Source organism: Clinocottus analis, unplaced genomic scaffold (assembly GCF_023055335.1).
Source record: "Clinocottus analis isolate CAN_PGR_092001 unplaced genomic scaffold, fCliAna1.0.p SCAF_21, whole genome shotgun sequence".
NCBI lineage: Eukaryota > Metazoa > Chordata > Actinopteri > Perciformes > Cottidae > Clinocottus > Clinocottus analis.
The window spans coordinates 4,527,136-4,548,006 of NW_027175943.1; the positions used below are offsets into that span (position 1 = coordinate 4,527,136).

General features: G+C 44.0%; 1 protein-coding gene across 1 annotated transcript in view; it reads left to right on the top strand.

The window, feature by feature from the left end:
* The first annotated feature begins 612 nt into the window (after nucleotides 1–612).
* Nucleotides 613–20,871, top strand: part of rbpjb (recombination signal binding protein for immunoglobulin kappa J region b) — a 40,337-nt gene continuing 20,078 nt past the window's right edge. The window contains exon 1 of the mRNA XM_068587390.1: nucleotides 613–815. Coding sequence (XP_068443491.1) covers nucleotides 796–815 — 20 coding nt within the window. The 5' untranslated portion in view covers nucleotides 613–795. The remainder of the gene's footprint in view (nucleotides 816–20,871) is intronic.

The following is a 20,871-nucleotide window of genomic DNA, read 5'->3' on the forward strand; positions in this document are numbered from 1 at the left end:
CGGTCATGAGGCTCCCCAATGTGATGGCAAATGCACTAATCTGCCCTGTATGGCCCATTCACATGTGTTCACACCATTGTTTCGATTCTCTAAACAGGAACTGCAACGTTACTCAAGGGAATTGTAAATGTGGTGTGCAGAAACCCTTTAATTCCCACTCTTATTTAGAGTCAGCGTGTCCCTGCAGTCTCATCACCTCTCGTTCCTGGTGTCTCCACTACTAGTATTATAGAATAAAAAGGATATTTTGGCAGTAATTACATGCAGCTGTCAATGCTGAATACTGCAGAGACGCCACCAAGAGACAGGATGCACACTGCAAAAAAAATCTGTGCAAGCCTGGGAAAAAACCGAGGATTCCCTCACAACTGGCGTTTTTTCCCGCGAACCAATCGGTGCCGTAATGCATTATCCGGTAAACACGTGGGAATAGTATTTCAGCGCCACAAGATAAACAACTTCCTCACTTCCACGCAGATCTCGCGATAGCGGACGCTCCCTCTGTGCTTGCCTATTGTGAGAGTTTTCCAACTCTCGCGTGATCGTCGAAGTTTCCCACGCCTGTTGTTGTGGCGTCTGCCCTTTTCGCTCTCTCTCTAGCTCTACCCCTCTCTCTCTGTTGCCGCTACCCGCCGCCTCCCCCTTTTTTCTCTCAGTCTTCCTCACCCACCCCCTTTCTCTCCGTCTCCCTGGTCCCTACACCTCCAGTCTGCTTCTGTTGTCTCGGCGGATTGTTGGGCTGCGGGAGAGAAAGGATATCGCGAGTATTGGAGTTTTGGTGAGAGTTTGTGGAAGATGGCGCCTGTTGTGACAGGGTGAGTCTGAGATTCGGGGCTGGTGGTTTGGGGAGCGGAGTTGAAGAGAATACAAGTTATTACCATGAAACATCTTGATTTTAACCCCCTGCGCTGTAGTCCGGTTACACCGCAGTGTCTAGACTCCCGGTTTAGCCGTTAAAAGCCGTTTCTTTGTCTCAACGTGTTTCCGTGCGAGTGTTTCTTCTTCTTCTCCTCTGACCAGTTAACGTTACTTGACTGTTGCTGCAGTGTTTGGTGAGCTAGCTCCAGCTTAGCGACACTTCACCCTCGGTGATCTCTTTTTTTACTCTACTCTCCCCCAGACAACGGCGAGCTGTAAGCTAGCAGGCTAGACAGTGAGCTAAACACAACCCATTGAAGCATGTTTAAAAAAAACAAACACAAAACAATTTAACGCGTATATGCCGTCTCGCCCTTCCTTCCCCTCCCTTGCTCCCTTGACTGGTTTACACTGAAAGCTATTTTATAATTGCTGGTGTTGTATTTGTTTTCGTCAACGTGCTCTCGCACAGCCCAGGCAGCACGTTTACCAACCGGATTCACGACTCGGCGCAGCTAGCTGTCCGATAATGGATGTTCGCTAGCGATAACCTGCCTTAAACACGTTGCGGCTTTGTGAGCAAGGCATACCCCTCTTGGCAGTGTTTTTATACTGCTGTCTCTTATTTGTAAAATGTGTTTTTTTCCTCCTCGCTTTGCTGTTAAAAAACCTCCAACTTGGAGCCACCGCACGCAGTGGATAGCGGGCACTTTAACGACTTCGTTTTTCGCGTAAGTGGACGACAGCGCTGGAAAACTGTATTTAACTTACTACTTAAAAAAAACAACCTTTTGCCAACCTAACACCGTGGTGCATCTAAGGACAAAATTCGCCGATAAACATAAAAGACCTACTACCGCGCATGTGTGCTTAACCCTCACATCACCGCAGAAATGATCCACATCTTTTACTTAGAACGAGCGTTTGATTTGGTTTCTTATTTACTGTCTGTTGATGATCAAAGTCACGCTTTATGCCACAAACTACTTTAAATTATTACCCTGATTGGCTCTGATTATTACAATAACTATCTGCCTACACACCAAGACTTAAAATCATTTTCCTTCTGAGTCAAACTCCATGTTTATTTCTGTCTTGAGATGGTTGTGCACATTCAGTAATTACTACCAGATCATTACATATGTAATAAGCAATGGTCTTTGTCAACAAAAAAATATAATTGAAGTGATAGTTAGAGCATGTCAATGATGTATTACCTCATGGAGCAGCTGCATTGCTTTGTTAGCCTCTGCATCATCACTAATGCAATCATATTATTCAATGTAAAATACACTGTAGCCTGAACTTGATGCTGTGTTTGAGCCGATTGTCTTCCCTGCTTTGGTCAGTCTGTGGAGTAAACCCTGATTAACATGAATTGCCTGCACATTAACTAGACACAAACCTTTTTCTCTTTTTTTCACTCTTGAGGCTATAATCCCCACAGACAGCTCAGTGGGTGACAGACATTTTGCTGTGCTTGTTGGAGGTGTGTGTATGTTGGAAGGAGAGAGGAGGATGAGGGCGGGAGGAGGGCGGGGGGGGGGTAGCTGTGTATGTTCATTTGGGGCTTTCCAGCAGACCTGAACTGATTTCAGTTGAGGGGGGATGTAGGGGGAGTAGGCAGAGGGAGGGAGCAAGCTAGAGGGCAGGCGGGTCAGGTCTGGGTGACTGGCCACCTGTCCAGATGATATCTGCAGATTCATGTGTTTGGCTGTGTGTTTTTCTATAAGTGGGGGTCAGTGTGTGTGAGAGGAAGATGGTGTGGGTGGGTGGGAGTGTGTGTGCTTGGGTTTACCAGAAAAATAAAGTGCCATAAGGGGTATTTTTTAGCTGATGGCAGGTCGTGTTCACATTAACGGTTGGAGGCATCACAGAGCCTGACAACAGCCCCATGCCGTATGTCCTGTTTGATTGGTTCTGCCTTCACACAGGGAGGGGCTCCTCAAGCACCGGCTTAATGGTATTATGGCTCTCTTGTAACATTAGCATTGCAGAGAGGTTGTAGTTATATGTTTTTGTTGTTACATTAAAAGTTACAGGTTATACTGACTCTACTGTCCCTTAAGTTGTAACTTTGTCTTTGGCTACATTTTACTTGGGTGGAGGCCGATATTCTTGTTGTCACAAATGTAATAAACCCCTTACAAGTAAGCAAGGCAACGTCATTAATGTAAAAAAAACAACAGGCGAACAAATTGAAACAGTTTTCGACTGTTTGGTGAGCAGCTCATCCTCGTCCACTTTAGGTGACATTAGCGATGGCACATGGAATGAGAATACTCTAATAAATGAAAGCTAATTGTTTAGCTGCAAATGCATTTTAAATGCAGGATGTTTTGTATTGCTGCTAAATAAAGTGTATTTGTAAAATCACAAGGGACCGGCTCAATACTTAATAACGATACAAGTTTTCTTATCGATAAAATCCCAACGCTACCCATCCCTACTGACTAATCATTTCATCGTTCGATGACAGCTACTCTTGTTTGTTGTGCACAGTTTGTGTCTCCCCCCCGTCGTGCAGCAGTACGCACATGCTCCTACCCTGCTACAGCATTCAGGAAAAACAAAAATCAGCACACAATAAAAACAAAACCTGAGCACTGTCCTTCATGTTGGCGAGTGGCAAAAAGCAAAAAGAAACAGTGTTGCTTGTGTAATTCTCCCTCCTCTCGAACCATTGAAACGGGTGGTGATAGCTGAAAGAGCAGCTCTGTTCACCTGGGATGATAAAAGCATGAATCACTTATTTCAACACTGCTCTGCCTTTGCTATGGCCCCGGGGGACGGGATTCCATTTTGCTCACCCCCCTTCGTCCCTCTGCCAAAAAAAAAAAAAAAGAAGAACGATGGATTCTTTCATGCCAAAAGCCAAACGTCTCTGTGCTGGTGTAATGATACTGCTGAGCATTTCTTTGAGACGCAAACCTTGTGTTGTTGTTTTTGTTAGCATACGCGTGAATCAGCATGCAGTTTGAGCTCTGCTGCTGTGTTAATGGTGATCAAGTGAGTGCAGGTGGAGGGAAGAGTGTACCTTGCAAAAAAGTTGGTGTGTGTGTGTGTGTGCACGTGCATCCATCTCCCCAGAGTCCTCTCCTCTTCCCTGCTTCCCTTTTATGAAAGGAGAGGTTCAGAGAGAGCAGCAGATGTCGAAGCGCTGACCTTTACGGTGGCAAAGGCTCCGGCTTGAGTTAAAAGACATGCAGAGTCACCCCACCCATCCTACACTCCAAAGCAGCCCCATGTCATCCCAACCACCCACACCTGCCGCTACCTTCGCTGCAGCACTGATGGATAGGTTAACAACAGAGATGACACGAGGCATCTGATCCAAGTGTCACCTCGGTATCCAGCAGCCTCCAAAGCTGCCCTATATCCACCCAGAGCTGTGAAAATCTTCAAAGTGTGTTTGTGGGGGAGCTGTACAGAAGTCACAGGCAAAGCACCAAAGCAAATGTGCCACCGCCAGACATCTTTCGGGGGATTTATTCTCATGCCTACAGTAGCCTATTGTTTTGGAAGTTCATGCATATCCATTACTTCACATGATCGAAATATCCCCCGAAGCCTATAGTTTCATTCAGGGTTCAGATTCAACTTGTTTGGTAGAGCGACGACGGGCCTCTTAAAGCACCACATGCCCTGGTTGACTATGTCTTCATTCTCTTGTTTCCCTATTCAGTCTGTTTGTGTCTGTCTGTCGGTCTCAGGGGAGCGACCACAGGAGACATCCAAGGGGATAGAAATGCAAATGTTTGCGCAATTTGGCTTGGATCACCGCCAGCGTGAAACTCTTCTATTCTTGGTCGTCATCCACGTGTTCCAGTGGGCACAAACCAGATATACCATCAGAGCACGTCCCTGTACTTAGACGCCCCTCCTGCTTATTCATAGTCGGTTCCTTTTATTGGTAATGCATTTGAGTGACCTTATGAGGGGCTTGCATTACATAATTTATCCAAGCCCAGGGCCTGATAAAGGGGTTAGATTTCTCCCACAAAAGCCATGACGAGGGGGCATTTATTTACTTGTGCAAGACATGGAATGTGCTAATCTGAGCTCATACTTTTAGAAAAACGTATTTATCTGTGCCTCTTCCAAAAATCTCGCTGCTGTTTGCTTCGGATGGGACGGAACATTCTGATGTAAATCTAAAGCCAGTGTGGTTTTGAAAACAGCGCTGCCGTCATGTTTGATAGAGGCCCAAGTCCTCTTGGTGTTGTTGTTGGCAGCGGCCTCGCTGCTTAGCGAAAGAGAGCGGGCAGGAGAGCCGGAGAGCCAACACGGGGCCAAATGCTCCGCTGGGCTGTGGAAGTTCGTACCTATCCGTTGACTCTGGTTTTGGAGAGGCTCGTTGTCTTCCTCACATTCACTCCCCTCTTCCAGGAGAGTTTCCTCACCCCACAGCATTTGCCTTTTCCCTGCCCTTGTTCCTTCGCTGTTTGTAGCCATTACAGCTTCGTCGAGGGAATGTTGGTTTCTCCTGTGTCAGCAGTTTTTGCTCCTGCTGTCCCTCCACATTCAGGATGTTTCATTCAGAAAACATGAACTGATTCCCCCTGTCTGACTCCTGTTTGCTTTCATTCGGGCGTCAGTGAGCAAACTCTTACCTACTTCCTATCTTGGGGCAGCTGAAATTGACAGGGAAAAAATATGAACTCTACTGACACTTGTGTGTTTGTCCGTCTCTCAGTTTTGTTGTACTTCATTTCTTTTCGCCTCGGGGGTGTCTGTCTTTTCATAGAGGCCTCTGATATACTGTACAAAACGAGAGTTTGCTGCCCGAAGCTTTCAGGAGAATTCACCAGAGAGCCACGCATGCTCCGAGAGAAAAGCTTTATTTATTTTCTTATTCCAGCAGCCCAGATCGTCGCCTGGTTATTGTCAGCTGTGGTAGTGCCGGCTCAGACGCATTGTTTCAAGCGCCTCAGGCCGTCTGAACGTTCCGCCTGTTCTGCGGCAACCACTCAGGCCCGGTTCATCCATTCAGAGGAGGGTAACAAATATACACAGGATCTCCCATGTTGGGAAACCCCCACACCAAGCCACCTCCCACGGCTTACAGCAACTGCCACTATTACTGTATTAGATTAGAAGGGAGTGGCACGCTGTAAGCCGGCCTGTAGTGAACCCTCCATTACAGAAATGTCGGGGAAGCCCTGTTACTGTCAGTGGCTTCATATGAGTCAGTCTCCTGATAGCAGTAGAGCAGCATTTCATTCCCATCCTCTAAAGCTAAAAGGCTTGTGACTCATGAAAACATTGCTTTGCTGTTGTGCCTTGCAAGCCTTTGTACTGATATGTTTTACAGATCTATAGTCACCAGTGTAGGTTTAGTAATAAGACGCTTGTTTTTTTTCTTGGGACTTAGTTAAACAAATTTAACATCAGAGAGATTCTGCGTCATATTTGTTGATGTGGCTTATCCATGCACATGCACCGAAATGTTTCATATTTGAAACTGTTTTCCGCAAGCCTTCCTCCAGGGATGGCGCTGCACCCCCCTCCACCCACCCACCTGCACGAGAGAGGTGTACAGAAAGGGCACAAAAAGGATTTCTCAAGTGTCGGGAAATATTCAAGCAAAAGAACAAAGAGAGCGAAGGGGTTTGGATTCCAGGAAAGGCTCACTGTTATCTACAAATGTTTCTTTGCATTGTCTGGTTGTTTAACTAATGCCGCCGGAGAGTTTTACTGAAGAATCCGCCTAGTGGCATTCCTGTGGCAGTTGACGTCAGGAGGTTTTGGCCTTTGCTCAGAATCACAATGAAGTAATATATATGTGTGTGATTTTGTAGAACAGTTTATTGAATGTGGTTGAGGAAACAATGCTTTTTTTTCATTCCTTGAAGACCGGGTTGCTCATGTCGTGGTTGATCATCTTGCACTTGTGGCTGCAGTTCGATGTTCTCTACCGTTGCCATCATTTTGGAAGCACTGCTGAAGAATGTGCGTGAGGTTTCACATGAGCTCATGGAAGGAAACTAACTTGTTTTCTTTATATCTACTGGTTCATCCTGAAAAGTCACCAGCAAAGTCTCTGCATTTATCGCCCTAGTGGATTTATTAGAATTCAACCTCAAATATTTTAACCTCAACCCCAACTCGCCAAAGTGTCTGGTAGACAAATGAACTCGGCGTTGCCACAATTTACCAACTAACATTTATAATTCACCGCCCTGCAAGAGAGTCTGACATATTCCACCTTCTTATATTTTAAACTACACTAGTTTCAGAAAAAACTTGTGTGTGTGTGTGTGTGGTTAGGATCCAGGAAACCATCTCTTGTCTCACATCTTGTTAATGACAGAGTGGACTATTTTGGAAAGATAGCATGTTTTTGAAGAGGAACAAGTAGCAGGAACAACAACAACCCCCTTCCTCATCACGACAACAACACTGAAACCAGACAGCTGTCTTGAGCGGACAAAGTCTAAACTACTAAACAACACACAGACACATGCAAGCGTGCCGCAGTCTTTACATTTGGTTTGGTTTGCTGAAGATCATCTCACAGCATGTGGGCTAAAGGTCATCTCTCTCTCTTTCTTTCTTTCCCTCTCTCTTCTTTTTTTCTATTTCTCTGGTTTCTGCCAGGAATTCTATTTTGTCTCTTGTTGCAGCGTAGTCGGTCCTTTTGGGTGGTTTTGGAGGCAAGGGCAGGGCAAGACTGCGGTTAGTCTGCCTGAGCTGATCCATGTCCAGAGAAACTGCGCTTAACTCTGTACAGTCCTGGTTTCCAATGAAGGCATGCACTCTGGGCAGACCGTTACAGAGATGAAATGAGAGGCCATTATAATTGATCTGTCAATCGACATAAAATGTATCGTCGCCTGTTTTGATAGTCGATTTACTCGCTTCAAACAGTCTGGTCGCTGCTTCTCCAGTTTTGAGGATTGGCTGCTTTTCTTCTGATGTATATTATTGTAAACTGAATACATTTTGTGGTTTGGACTGTTTGGATAAACAAGACATTTAGAGACAATGTTTTGTTAGAATTAGAGCTGGTTGTTGGTTTCAGCATTGTTGGCTTTCATGTGCCGATATGATTGTATGTTACTTTTTTTTCTTCTCTCTTTTGGCTATATGTATGTATATAGTATCTGTATTTACTGTTGTGATGTTGCTAGACACATTTGCTGTGCAGTTTCAGTCTCTAAGGCCACCCCACTGGTTACATTACAAAGTAAAGTTCCTACTTTTGTAAACAAAAAAAAAAGGGTATTTAAGTTACTGCTATGCTATGAACCACCTGGGTGCAGACAGGGTGTCGTCAGCTTCAGTAAAAACACGCTGAGAAACTCGTCTTGGGTTGTTTTGGTTAATCAAGACAAAAATACAAGACCTGTTCTGTGCGGTGGGGATCAATGCCTGGTGAAGACGAATGAGAAGGACTTCAGTGAGGAGGCGGAGCTAGCAGGAGGACCAGCTTTCAACAAGAAGACCTGTGATGCCGGGCATCAAACACTGAAACCCCACCAGCGCCAACGTAGCCGGCTGTGTTCTGAGCTGGGTGGGAGGAAGGGAACGATCATTTCCTCTCAACGCTCAAGAGTATCGCAGAATAAATTCAAGCATGCAAAAATGTTTCATTTCTCTGACAGAGTTAACAACATGGATCATAATAATCAGAAAAGGGCTGCAAGAGATGGATGGATGGATGGATGGATGTATACTTTATTCATCCCCAAAGGGAAATCTTCAGCGGCTCATTTTGTGTATATATATAAAAGCAGAGAAAAAAGGAAACAGTCAAGTCATTTCTTTGGAGAAGCTGAAACCAGATAATTAAACCAAGACAGTCCATTGAGGATTAAATAGGTTGTTTTGCGAACTAACTCTGCGGACATTTGCAATTGAAACGCAATGCAAACCACAACCTCATTTTACTTCCCAAAATCGTGCTTTGCCAATCTTTTCTTTAAAATGCAACACAGATGAAGGAAAATACAACAGAATTTGACTCAAGAAGAAAAGAAAAAACATTTGCTGAATTGTTTGCTATTGTTTTTCTTGGTCAATAAATAAATAAATGCTTATTTGTACTGAAGCATAATTGACTTTTAGTGAAGCTCACGGTGTTGACAGTTGTCGATCCACAATTATCAATACAAATAACATCTTTTGTTTCCTTATCATTCAAATTGTGTTTTTTAGGAAATAACCACTACAAATGATGACTAACCGAACATGAAAAAGATAACATTGAGAATATTTTTTACTTCTGGGTGGTGGAAATTATTTTTCATGATGGTGGTAAAATATTTTTTTCTGGGGTCTTGTATACCAGTTGCTTTACCTCCAAAAAATAAGTCACATTTGCTTTCTTTTTCCTCTGCTGACCTGCTCCCTGACTCCAAACTGTGAGTTTTGTGCTCCAGCTGCACCCTGAGTGTTGCTTTTAAAGAAACAGAGTCCACAATGGTTGACAATCTGACTTGTGGTCAGCAGCAAACGTCTGCATACAGGCTTAAGGCCGCACATTTGATCCCCAGAGCAGGCAGCGTGGTTATCATACCTTCTACAAGAACCGCTACCTGCCCCCCTCATTTACGACCGCTCTGCACAAGAGCGAGAGCCACAGTAGTGTTGCTGCGGTCGAGCTCGACTCCTCTCAACCCCCCCACCCCCTCGGGTTCCCTCTCTTCCAGCAGTGAGTCATCAGCTCGGCAGAGAGTGAGAAGGGAGAAAGGGGAGCGGGAAAGGGTGGTTCATTCAGGGTTCAAGGCGCTCTCTCGCCTCGTCCCCTTCTCTTCTCTTTTCTGACAGTTTCCCCCGAGCACATGACCCGTCTCAACTCAAACCCCAGCCGTTCTACGCGGGGTCGTTTGTCACACTCGTCACTTCTATTTTTTTCATTATGAATGTCTAATTTTGGGAGGTCATATGGTGCACTTGGCCTGAAAATGTCCCGCGGCCATGTTTACTTAAAACAGCCCAAACAACTTCTGCCTTTTTCTTCCATCTTTTCACTTTGATTAAAGTTGAGAGAGCCGACATGCAGTCAGCGAGCCGGTCAGGACTTCTCTTGGTGGTTCAAGAGGTTTTCCACGAGGTACTTTAGTTTGACTGGTTTTAAAACCAAACACGGTTGTGGTTGGATTAAGACCTGATACTTTTCAGTCTATTACGAACCTATCACTGTAGTACAGACATGTTTTAACTGCAGCGTGGCAAGACTGAACAGTATAACTGATATTGAATATTTCATAGTCTTATAAGATGATTCATAGACCAAAGAATAAAAATTTAGGGCAACAATCTTTTTTTAAAACTGTTGTTCAATGCTACATTAGTATAGGACATCAAAAATGGTCGGTCATAAGGGAAGAAGGAGCCTTTCACGCTTACATAAACCACAATCACATTGCTATATCACTATTTTCCTCGAATAGGTTGCTCTGCTGTCTGTCTCTGTCTGAGGTGTGATAATGCAGCGCTGCGCCTCTCGATTGTTTCCTCTGTCTTCCGTCTGCCTGAACGGAGAACAACAAGTCCGTTCTTGAAATTTGACTCCACCGAACATCCCCAGCTTCACCTGTTTTTACTTTTTTACAATCACGAGCTCCAGCGCTATAAAACCACAGGGAAGTGTTTCAACCTCGTGTTCCGTCGCAACATGATGATGAAAAGATTTAGGCAGGACAGTTCAGCGATGGCCCATTTGTAGACCCACAGCGACTGGTCAGAAATGTCAGACTATCTCAATTTAGGACATATGTTATCTGAGGACTGAATAGAGCCAGATGGCAGGCAGTAGAGAGAAAACTGAGTCAGAGCTGCAGGATTCACAAAAGAGACTTCATTAAAGATAGAACAAGCGTCGAGGGAGTTTGTGTGTGTGTGTGTGTGTGTGTGTGTCGAGGTGACTCCCTAACACACACACTGGAAAATTTAAAACTTTTGTCTTCAGGACGTATTGCATGTGTACATGGAGTATGTTCCAGCCTCTGCGCCAGATTACACTCGTTAATGTGTGTGCGCGTGTGTGTGTACGTCTAGATGTCTTATTGATTGTGTGCCAGCCCAAGACGAGTTTAAAAAGTCTGTCCATATGGAGCATTGATGTCGGGAGAGTGCGGTCAAGAGGGAAAGAGAGATCGAGGGAAGGAAAATGTAGAGAGGGAGAGGGAGAACGAGGAGGCCTTTTCTTTGGCTTTTCTGCCTCTGTCATTAAGCTCTCCCATGTCAAAGACAGATGGAGCTGGTGCCCCGTGTGTATGTGTGTTCACTTGCAAGTGCAGACTGATGCGACACACACACACATACACACACATTGAGCCCTGCCCTTGATTCTGCCTCCAGCGGGGCGTTTCAGGGCAGCATACCAGACCTTTGCCATCTGCAGTCAGGCAGCCAGCCTTGAGGGTCGGACGGCTCATCAGCAGTCGGTTAACTCGGTTCGACGAAGTTCTCTCCGTTTTCCGCTCACGCAACATTAAACTTATAAAAAAGATCATTTTCTCGGCCTTTTGTGATTCCGATTGCATCGTCCTTCACTCTTTTGTTTCATCTCGCCCCCCCTCCCCCCCCGCTCTCATTGCAATTGTTCGGTTGGCAACCAGAGAGGATTAATGTGAAATGTAGAAAGTAGATTAAAAAAATTCCTATTACAGCAACGTTTAGCTCTCTTTCTGCCAGTGGTTTTTCACACACACCTCAAAATGAAGCCATTGAGCTTCACCGCTCATGTACGGCAATAACCAATATAGATTTAATTTCCGGTTCTGTCATGGATTAGGTTAAAGTATAGTTGGTCAGCAGATTGCCCTAAAATCCAAGGCGAACATGATGAATAATAATATTAATAATTAGTCTTATAGCCACAATCATGCAGTGAGCCTCTAATTCCCTTTCATGTGGACAATATTTATCCTACCCTTTTATTAAGAAGGATGTCATTACTGCCATATCCATGTACAGCCTCCTTTATTTATTTCATACTCTATAAATATGATTCCCCCGATAAGTCACTCCTTGGAAAAACCCCAAAAATGTTAAATCAGTCTGAAATTCAATCTGCACATCGACCTTTAACAGATCGTCCTCTGTTTCTTGCACCCTTAATCCTCCTTGTGGATAGTTGCGGGCGTCCGTAGCAAGTTTGCTAAACAGGCGAGACTGCGGGAGGACGCCCAGTGACTCCGCCCCCTCACCACGCCCACCGGCTGCTGTGATTGTTGACACGCACGGTGGCACATGGCGAGCTGAGCGCCTCCGACTCGAGCGGCGTCTCTCCGGTCGCCTTGGTCGCCGTCCAGGGTTTGCTCAGGATACAAGTTCAGTTGCTGCGATTTATTTCAGTGATTTATATGTAATGTAAAGTTTGGTTCAGTTGTGTTGAAAATGCTTTTATGTTATAGTCTTTTTTGTTTGCCGCCATTTCGGTCGTGTTTATTCTTTGCTTATCTCTGAAAGCACTTCATAAATCCTGTTTTTAAAAGTGCTAGATAAATGAAGTTATTATTATTATATCATTATTATTGCGTGCTTTAAAGATGTGTGCGTACTACTCATTGCTGCAGGCCACACACAGCATGGCACAGTGGGGTTTAGGAAGTGAGAGTGAGCGTGTGTGTTAAGGGAAAAAGCTAGTGTGTGTGTGTGTGTGTGTTATAACTGTGTAACAGTGTGTGCTGGAGCTGTGACATCAATATGCAGGTATTTTTTTCAATAAGAAAGCCAGCGGGCTCGGATTTCTAGATTTCTCTCACTTAGTCTCCTCCACACAAACTGGTTCAGTTGCTTGGTGAGACATGTTATTACTTTCCACCCATTTTTCTCTGTCCGGTCTTGAAAGTTCGAAGACACGTCATACATACACAGGTAACTGCAACAAGGAGCGCAGTGTCTCAATCTCGGCCTGTTCTTGTCTTTCAAACAGTGCTGTTTCTTTGGCAGGGCCTCTCTAAATACAGCTCGCAGGCATGAGTGGGTCTTCCATAACACAAAAGTTGGTCTTTCATAAGCTCTATGACACGTTTGCCTGGCAACTCAAGCCCGTATTGTTGCTCTACTTATTGTGTCTGATCAATATTGATAAGCTTGTGGACAGGTGTCAGTTTATGTAGGCTGTACAATAGGTGGTTGTCAGTTTTTTTCTCTCACTCACGCGTCAACATGACTGCCTGCTGCACCTGACTGGATGAATGCACCAGGTGTTTTGTTTCAAAACAAAAAATTACTAACAAACCATGTTTCATTTTTGAAAAATGGTACATATACTGATAAATTCCATATAAAAATATCAAAAGAGTGACTGACTCTACCATTTAAATGTAGTTTTTCCCAGCAACTCTGTGTATAAGCGCCATGTTTTTTTTTTTTTTCAAGCTACAGTGAGAGCAGAGTTCATACATGTGGTGTCACAGTGACGGCCCATGGAGGCCAGCGGAGGCTGTGAGGGAGCGTGGTGTTGATAATGAGGTGCACAGCCACTCGGAGGAGTTGTGATATCTGCTATCAGCCCTCCGGCGGGGAAACCAGACACCTTTTTATAGGCCTAATCCCTCTTCCCATCCCTCCTCGTTCCCTCGCACCGCTGGTTTGTGTGGTATGTCCCGGAGCTCTGTGTGCAAATTGTGTATGCGTTAACGCACACATCCATAATACACACAGGCGGTGTCTCGTGTTCACGCAGGGCCTGTGTGTCAGAGCAGTTGAGCCGCCGTGAAGTGTGAAAAACGGTTTAATTAGGTGCAGATTGAAGAACGCGGTCCCCAATCCCAGCGCAATTTACATTTTATCTTATTGTTGTCTTCAAAGTACATTTTAATCCAACAAAAATACATGTATCTGTAAAAAAGAAAATATTATAATAATGATCGGACTTTCTTGTGATCAGAAGAATCCTGTTTTTACATTTAACTGAAAGTGGATTTCAACACCTAAATAATGTGTATTTTTCAATTGTTGTAAAATCACAATCTTTGCTTAACAGAACACATGACAGACAGAGTAGGCACCTTGTGCATCTGCTTAGTACCTCGTACCCATTAAAAACAGGAAATTAAAAATAAATAAATGTGTCAGTAGGCACCACATTGGCCTGGCGTTAAGCTAAAATGTACCCACAATTCACATAAAGTAGTTTAATCCTCACATCCTCATGCACACACTGCCTGCCAGTTGACCTCAGAGGTCACACCGTAACCCCTTGACTTTGAGCATATGAGTGACGGCGTCTGTGGGTTGTGTTTTTTTTCATCCTCTGGGAAGCACAAGGTCTACAAAAAGTGGATGTGTGTGTTTGGCTGTGTGAATTGTAGACAAAACATGAAAGTGCTCAGCCAAAGGTGTCAACTACTATAATCACACCACCAGAGATTACGTTTTTATAATGACGTCAACATTTTTCTTTTTTTAACTGTGGGAAAATCGACTGTTTTTCTGAAGAAACATATTACAGTAGATTCCAATGAACTCAGTATTTAAAAATGTCATGTTTTTGATTTGCGTCGGCTCTGATTAATGCATAGATTGTCATTACGAAAGTCACTGCACATTTGAAAAAGTACATAAACACCTTCTTTTCAATCTGTGGTGCAAAATAGTAAAGTCTCAATTATTTGTATCCACTTCCCGTGTCCCTGACATACGGACATCGCCTGTGAACTTGAGGTGAGAACATGCAACAGTATCCAGATCTGCACCAAAGAGAGTGACTTCTGTGCCTTTTTTTTGTCAACTGCGCCTCTAAAATTGGCAACGCAGCCTGTAGTTTCTATGCTTAAGTTGTCGGCGGTGTTCCAGTGCCTCAATTCCTGTGAGGGGAACAAATGGTTTCCTCTGTAATGTCTCCAAGTTCCCATGAAGAGGCGGGTTGTGTTTAGTGTTTAGTGTCTCTGGGGAGACGAGTGGAGGGATTTATGCTCCTCTGTCTGGATGCGACACGTGGTCGCTCCATAGCTTTACAGATTTACAGTTCCATGTAAAATGCACCTCCTAAAAAAAACACATAAAAAAACATGTTGGGGCATATGACGGCAAGAAATGTGATTGTTTCTTTTGCTTCTGGTACTTAGTGTTGACGGTGACGAAAAGGAGGCTGAAATCAATACACAATACAGCGTATACCTGACCTGCACAATATTGCTTTCTCAAAGCCGATACCGTCGCACAACATTAATCCAGCCATATTGCCGCGCCCTTGTACTTCACAAGCGCAGCTGCAACATTGAAAAGTTTGTGCGGCACTGAAAACCTAACTTGGCTCTTATGTGATTGATCCGAGGTGTATCAAATACACGCCTGAGCAACAGAGCAGGAACTGTATTTATGCACTTTTTTGGTGCATGTGTCTGTTCAGAAGTCTGGCACAGTGCTGAGGACATGTCAGGGTGTGTATTTCTGTCTTTCTGAGCCTTCGGGTGTTGGTGTGTGGGTTTTTTCTTTTTCTTTTTTTTTTTCTTTCCTCCCTTCTCCTACCCGGCTCTGTTTGGACTGTCAGTCACAGCTGTCAAACACATCCCCATATGAACGGCAGGCCCGGGTTCACACACTCGCAATCAACCCCCCGTTGTGCGCGCACGCGTTGACGCGCGCTAGCGTGTGTTTGTGTGTTAGCACAGGGGAGGTGGGTGGTCGATGCTCTATTCATAGCAACTTGACATCCTTCTCTGTCACCAATACCTCATATGTCATACTACCTGTCACACAGTGATGAGAGAGCCCCTCGAGTTTCCCCTCCGTGCAGAGGTTAATTTTATTCTAATCCGAACGTATTGGAGCGTCGCAGATGTACTTTCATTGTTTCTTTAACTGGTAGATACTTCTGAAACGGGATTTACCAATGAAGGCTGTGACCCAGAGGCACATTAAATGTTAATTAGTTCATCTTGTGTGCCAATAACTCTTCACACTAACCATATTTAAGTTTCAGTCACCTTGTCAAACATGTCTTCATCTAAGTGTTTAAACTTCATAAAACTGCATCAAAACTTTAATAATTGGATAAATAAGATGTAAGATATTTCACCTTGTTATATACATATTTGGTCATAACTGCATACGCTCTGTTGCTCTGTATGCCAGTATTTCTAATGTCCATAAAAGTTTTCGTTGTCTTTTTCTAATACCCAGGTTTTAGCTGAAGTGTGTCTTGGGTAGCTGAATCTTTCAAGTAAAAATGAGTAATCTTTTAAGTAACATGTGCGTTGCTACCTCACATGCACCGAAATATAACAAACAAACAAACTGAAATCTAATGTTTAAACATTCCTTCGGATTGAAACGAGCTGCAGTCCACTAGTCTGATTTTATTTATTTTCGTCTTCTACGTGCTGATAGGTTGTGACATCTCGGTCTGAAGCAGGGTCGTGCTGCAGGTCAAAGGAATTGTTGCTGCAAGTTTTTGTTGTGTATTAGCGGGTGTATGCACCGGCCAAAGTCTTCAGATTGATTAAAGATACAAGGCCTCAAAGAATGTGGATGAATCCTGATAAGACGAAAGAAAGCGCCATAACCCTGCTTTTTTTTCTCTTCTTTGCAAGAACTCCCTTCTGATTTCCAGATGACATGGTATCAGCGTCTTACTATCAGCTCTGGTTCAGATTTGACAAATATTTTTTTGTCCTTCCCCTTAAGAGATGCTCACGATGACTTGAGTGTTTGCGGTTGCGTGTGTGTTCTGTGAAAAGAGGCCTGAGGGAAGGTTTGGTGTGGAGTTTCACTCCGTGTCTTGAGAGTCGTATCTGTTGTTGGTTAGAGGTGTTGGGTTTTAATAAGTTACCACAAAAATACGGTCTGTCACCCTCCGGCTGCTCATGTGTTTCAGCCTTTTGAGAAATTAAGACGTCAATGCGACAGCCTTTGCACATTTGTGGGCATCTGTGTGTTTACTCTAAAGCAGCCAAAATGAGTATTTTAGAGAGTAATTAGGCAAAATAAACAATTTATATTAGGAAACAGTGCTTTGGAAATTGATAATTGCATTAAAGTTTTGGACTGGTATGCAGAAAGGTCATACCTGTACGAATGATTTGTCAACATTTTAATACCCTCACACCTCCAACGATATTATGAAGCATTTTATTCCCCCCGCAGAATATTGTTGTTGGCGGGATGCAGGCCCCTTCATCACTTTTCCCCCGTGGCTCTCGTGCTACAGTTTCGTTCCTAGCGGCATAAAGGATAGTGTGGTTTGTGAGTGTAATCCGTCACCGTAAAATAGAAGCTGACATTCTCGGCTTGCAAGGTTGCATCTAACAGGAAATACCAGGCTGTTGACTCTCACACCAAGAAGGATGCTCCCCTCGCTGTCTCCCATTAATGTGTGCGTTCAGGCAAACGAACCGGTGACGGGAGCCTGTTAGACGACATGACGGGAGCCAGCGTGTGTTACCTCCACGTTCTACTTCTCTGAATTTTTTTCTCCTTTTTTTGTCTTCTTCCTGCGTCTAAAACTTTCAACCAATAGCTGACGCTCTCGCCAGTTCTGTTAGGACCCTCATTCTGTCAGTCACGAGCCAGTCAAGCCAGCAGAAGCACAGGGAAAGAAATGCTGGTTTCAGACAGTTGCAGTTTTAATCTTTCCTCTGCCTGAACTTTCCTGGTTACATTCAGTCTGTTAGTCTTTGTTTTAAGTGAACAGACAATATAAGAGTGATATAACACATACAACTGTTGGTGTAGTAAATTGTTGTGTTTATTTGCGTTCAATCCCATCGGTAGCAGTTCCAAAATACAAAAAAGTCTTTGCAGCTTTGGAGAAACACTGTCATCTTTAATATTGTTTCACTTTTAATGCCAACTTCTAGGTATGACCTGACCCCAAAATATTTGCCAGTTGATGCAATTTTTATGCATTTTTTATTTAATTGGGCTCTTTTGAATAACAGTATCATTACACAGATATCCACAATGGTCACGAAATTGTGATTGTGATTTAAAAATAATGGTAAAGTGAAAGATAAAAGAAGACATTAGATGATTTTATGTAAAAGCATTACATCAGATAGAAGCTGCAACCAGCAAATGTGAAATTTCTGCTCCAGAAATGACCAAAGAGATTACTCTATATCAAAATGGCTGCAGCTTATCTTTTGTGGCGTTATTATCTAATTCTTGCAGCTCTATTTGAAACACTAATTGTTCCCGAAACCATTCCAAATACTCTTGACTTCAACAGCCCGGTGTTGCCGTCCTTCCGCGGCCTCGGCCCTCCTTTATCTCTGCTGGCTTGGCACTTCGTCCTCGTCATTATAACGTTTGTCTTGCGACGTCTGTCTTACTTTTGATATTCGCCTCGTAAAAAACAATTCAGCAACTAAAGACTCGGGCGCTGGTGTTTAGCATTAACAGACGCAACACAACAGCCACTGTAAAGCGCGCCTCTGTAAGCCAACAGTGACCTCACTCACTTCCCAGTGAAAGGCCCGAGCCCGGACATCCTCCTCCACTGGTTCACGTCTACTGTCGATAGAACAACCGTTTGTCCCATCGCAAACCAGTCCGCCGGTCTTGGCACACTCGGCCATTAGTCACCATGCCAGGCTAAGCCACCAGCAAGTTGGCTTAGCAGCTTAATGGGACTGTTGGGTTCCTAATAGGATATCGCCAAAGTAAAAAAGAGCTCATTACGGGGTTCATAAACAGACGGGATAAGAGAAGTACGGGAAATTAGTTTGATGGTTCACACCTCTTAATGGGACCAGTTTAGATTAGTGCAGAAGAAGAGTGGCTGCGTGTGTGTTTTTGTACATTCTCAGTATGTAGTAAAATGCAGTAATTGTGTACAGCACCATAATTTTGGAGAAGAAGGCTCACTGTGGACAAATCTGAATGTTCAGATTGGGCTGGAAAGAGGACGAGGAAGGTAGAGAGGAAGTGACAGTCTGCATGCAACCTGGTTGAACTTCAACAAATCTACTGAAGTATATGTTGGTGGTTAGACACGATCTACTTTTATAGTTATTACTTCCCCATGTTCTTTTTTTGGATGGCTTTAGTGTCAAACATGCAACCAGTTCAACAGTTTTACAGCATATATACTTCCGAAATACATGAAAGTGCAGTGTGAGCCAATGTTGAATGAAGTTTCCATTTGTTTTGTATCGTGCTTGTTTATTTTAGTCATTCATACTAGTCACTGTAAGAGAATAACACCATATTGAAATAAGTAAATAAGAATTAAACATGAGAGAATTTGCTGTATATCAATATATCGGTCTGTTCTGGCCACTTCTTGAGACCGATGAATGCTACTTGTTGTGAGCTGAACTCTCATGTGTCTGTTGTAGTGAATCCTGTCCTGTTGCATGATTTCTTACCACTGCTTTTTGGCTGCCGTGTTTCTCACCCTCATCGTATCCAGCGGAATCACTGATAGTAAGCAGGAGGTGAGGAGGAGGAGGAGGAGGAAGGAAGGGAGAGTAGCGATAACGGATGGAGAGCAAATCAGACGAAACCCCTCACTGTGCTTCCTTTTCCTCCATTGACCTCCGGCCTGCTTTGAGGGTGTCTCTCTCTCTTTCTCTCTGTGTGTGTTAGAGGCAATAAAAGTCAGTTTTAGTGCTCACAGTTGGCTGCGCTCGGTGCTGCAGCACACGTCATAGGGCATCATTTGCAAAGGGAAAAAAGGACGAGACACATTTGGAGTGTGAGCACTTTTGCAGGGAGAGAAAATGGGATTAAAATGAAGCAATGAGCCAAATTCATAAAACTAAAATACGCCATCGGAATAAATGAAGACTTGAGGTCGAGAGTGTCTTGTTTTTCGGCTTTAAGTCATTTTAATACTCAATCATGAGCTGAGCTTTTGAGTGCTTGCACTTCAACTTTGCCATCGCGCATGTCATTTCAGAGTCAAGCAAAAAAAAAAAAAATACAAAAAACTGCAGATGCAACAGTCAGCGTGCCTTTCTTTTGCCTTTGCAACTCTACCTTTTTTGTGGTTTCCTGTGTTTGGGCCTCTTTTCTTGTTGGTGTTGGTGTTTGTGTCACTGAGGTGACACTAAACGGTGTCTTTTCGCAGAACTTCCAATCGCTTCGTCAAAGTAGAATTCGTCTCCGTACGTGAACTACCTCAATCTGGTAGAGATTAGCCATGTGACTTTTGATGCATGCATACCGTTAATACACATTAAAGGGTCGCAAAATACAACCAGCGTGTATCCTAATGGCTTTTGCTTTTTCCCCCCTTCTGATGGATGGATGTTTCACAATGTTTGAAAAAATATAAAATGCGAGTAAATGCAGCCATGAACGTTTCATGTTTTCTCCTTGCGTATCCGCCCCTAAATCCTTGCACTTCATCTCCGCGTAGATCCCATTCTTCCTCTCTCCGCAACACGCCATCCACTTCTCCTTGCCTCGCCTTTAATCTCACCCCACACTTTACCCGCAGTATCCTTCCCTCTGTCGCTCCCTGTTTGCAGTGGAGAGGAGGAGGAGGGGGGGGGGGTGAGGTTTAGAGAGAGAGAGGGCGAAAAAGAGAGCCGTCTGGAATCCATTAGCCGGTTGAGGCATCAGAGTTTCACTGTGGGAACCTTATTGATTGCCCTCCTTTATAATTATTCCACCTCCACTCCCTCCTTCTGGCTCTTGCACCAATCATGCTTTCAGTTTCTCTCGCTTTCTCCAGCCCTTCATCCCCGCTTTGCCCGCTTTTCCGATGCTATTTTCATCCCTTGATGCGTTAGCGTACTTCTTCCTCTTCTTCATCTATTTCGAATTGTGTGCCAAAACCTCTCACTTGAGTGACACATTATCTGTGTGTTCATTGATGGCTTGTAAGATGTATTGACATACTTATCAGCAGCATGCAACGCTACCACATCCTACACAATGTGACTCACCCAGACTCTTGTGTCCGTCTTGTAGACACACATGCACACACGCACCCCTGTGTACAGTCGCCTCCACCTGCTGCATACACGTCCATGTAGCGCCTCTTTGTGCCAGCCATGTGCCACAAGCTGCATGTTACTGTAAAGCCTTCATGCCGTGTCACAAGGTGTTAAGGATCAATGTTTAGTATGCTGTCGTTGCAAACTTAACTCTCAAAACTGT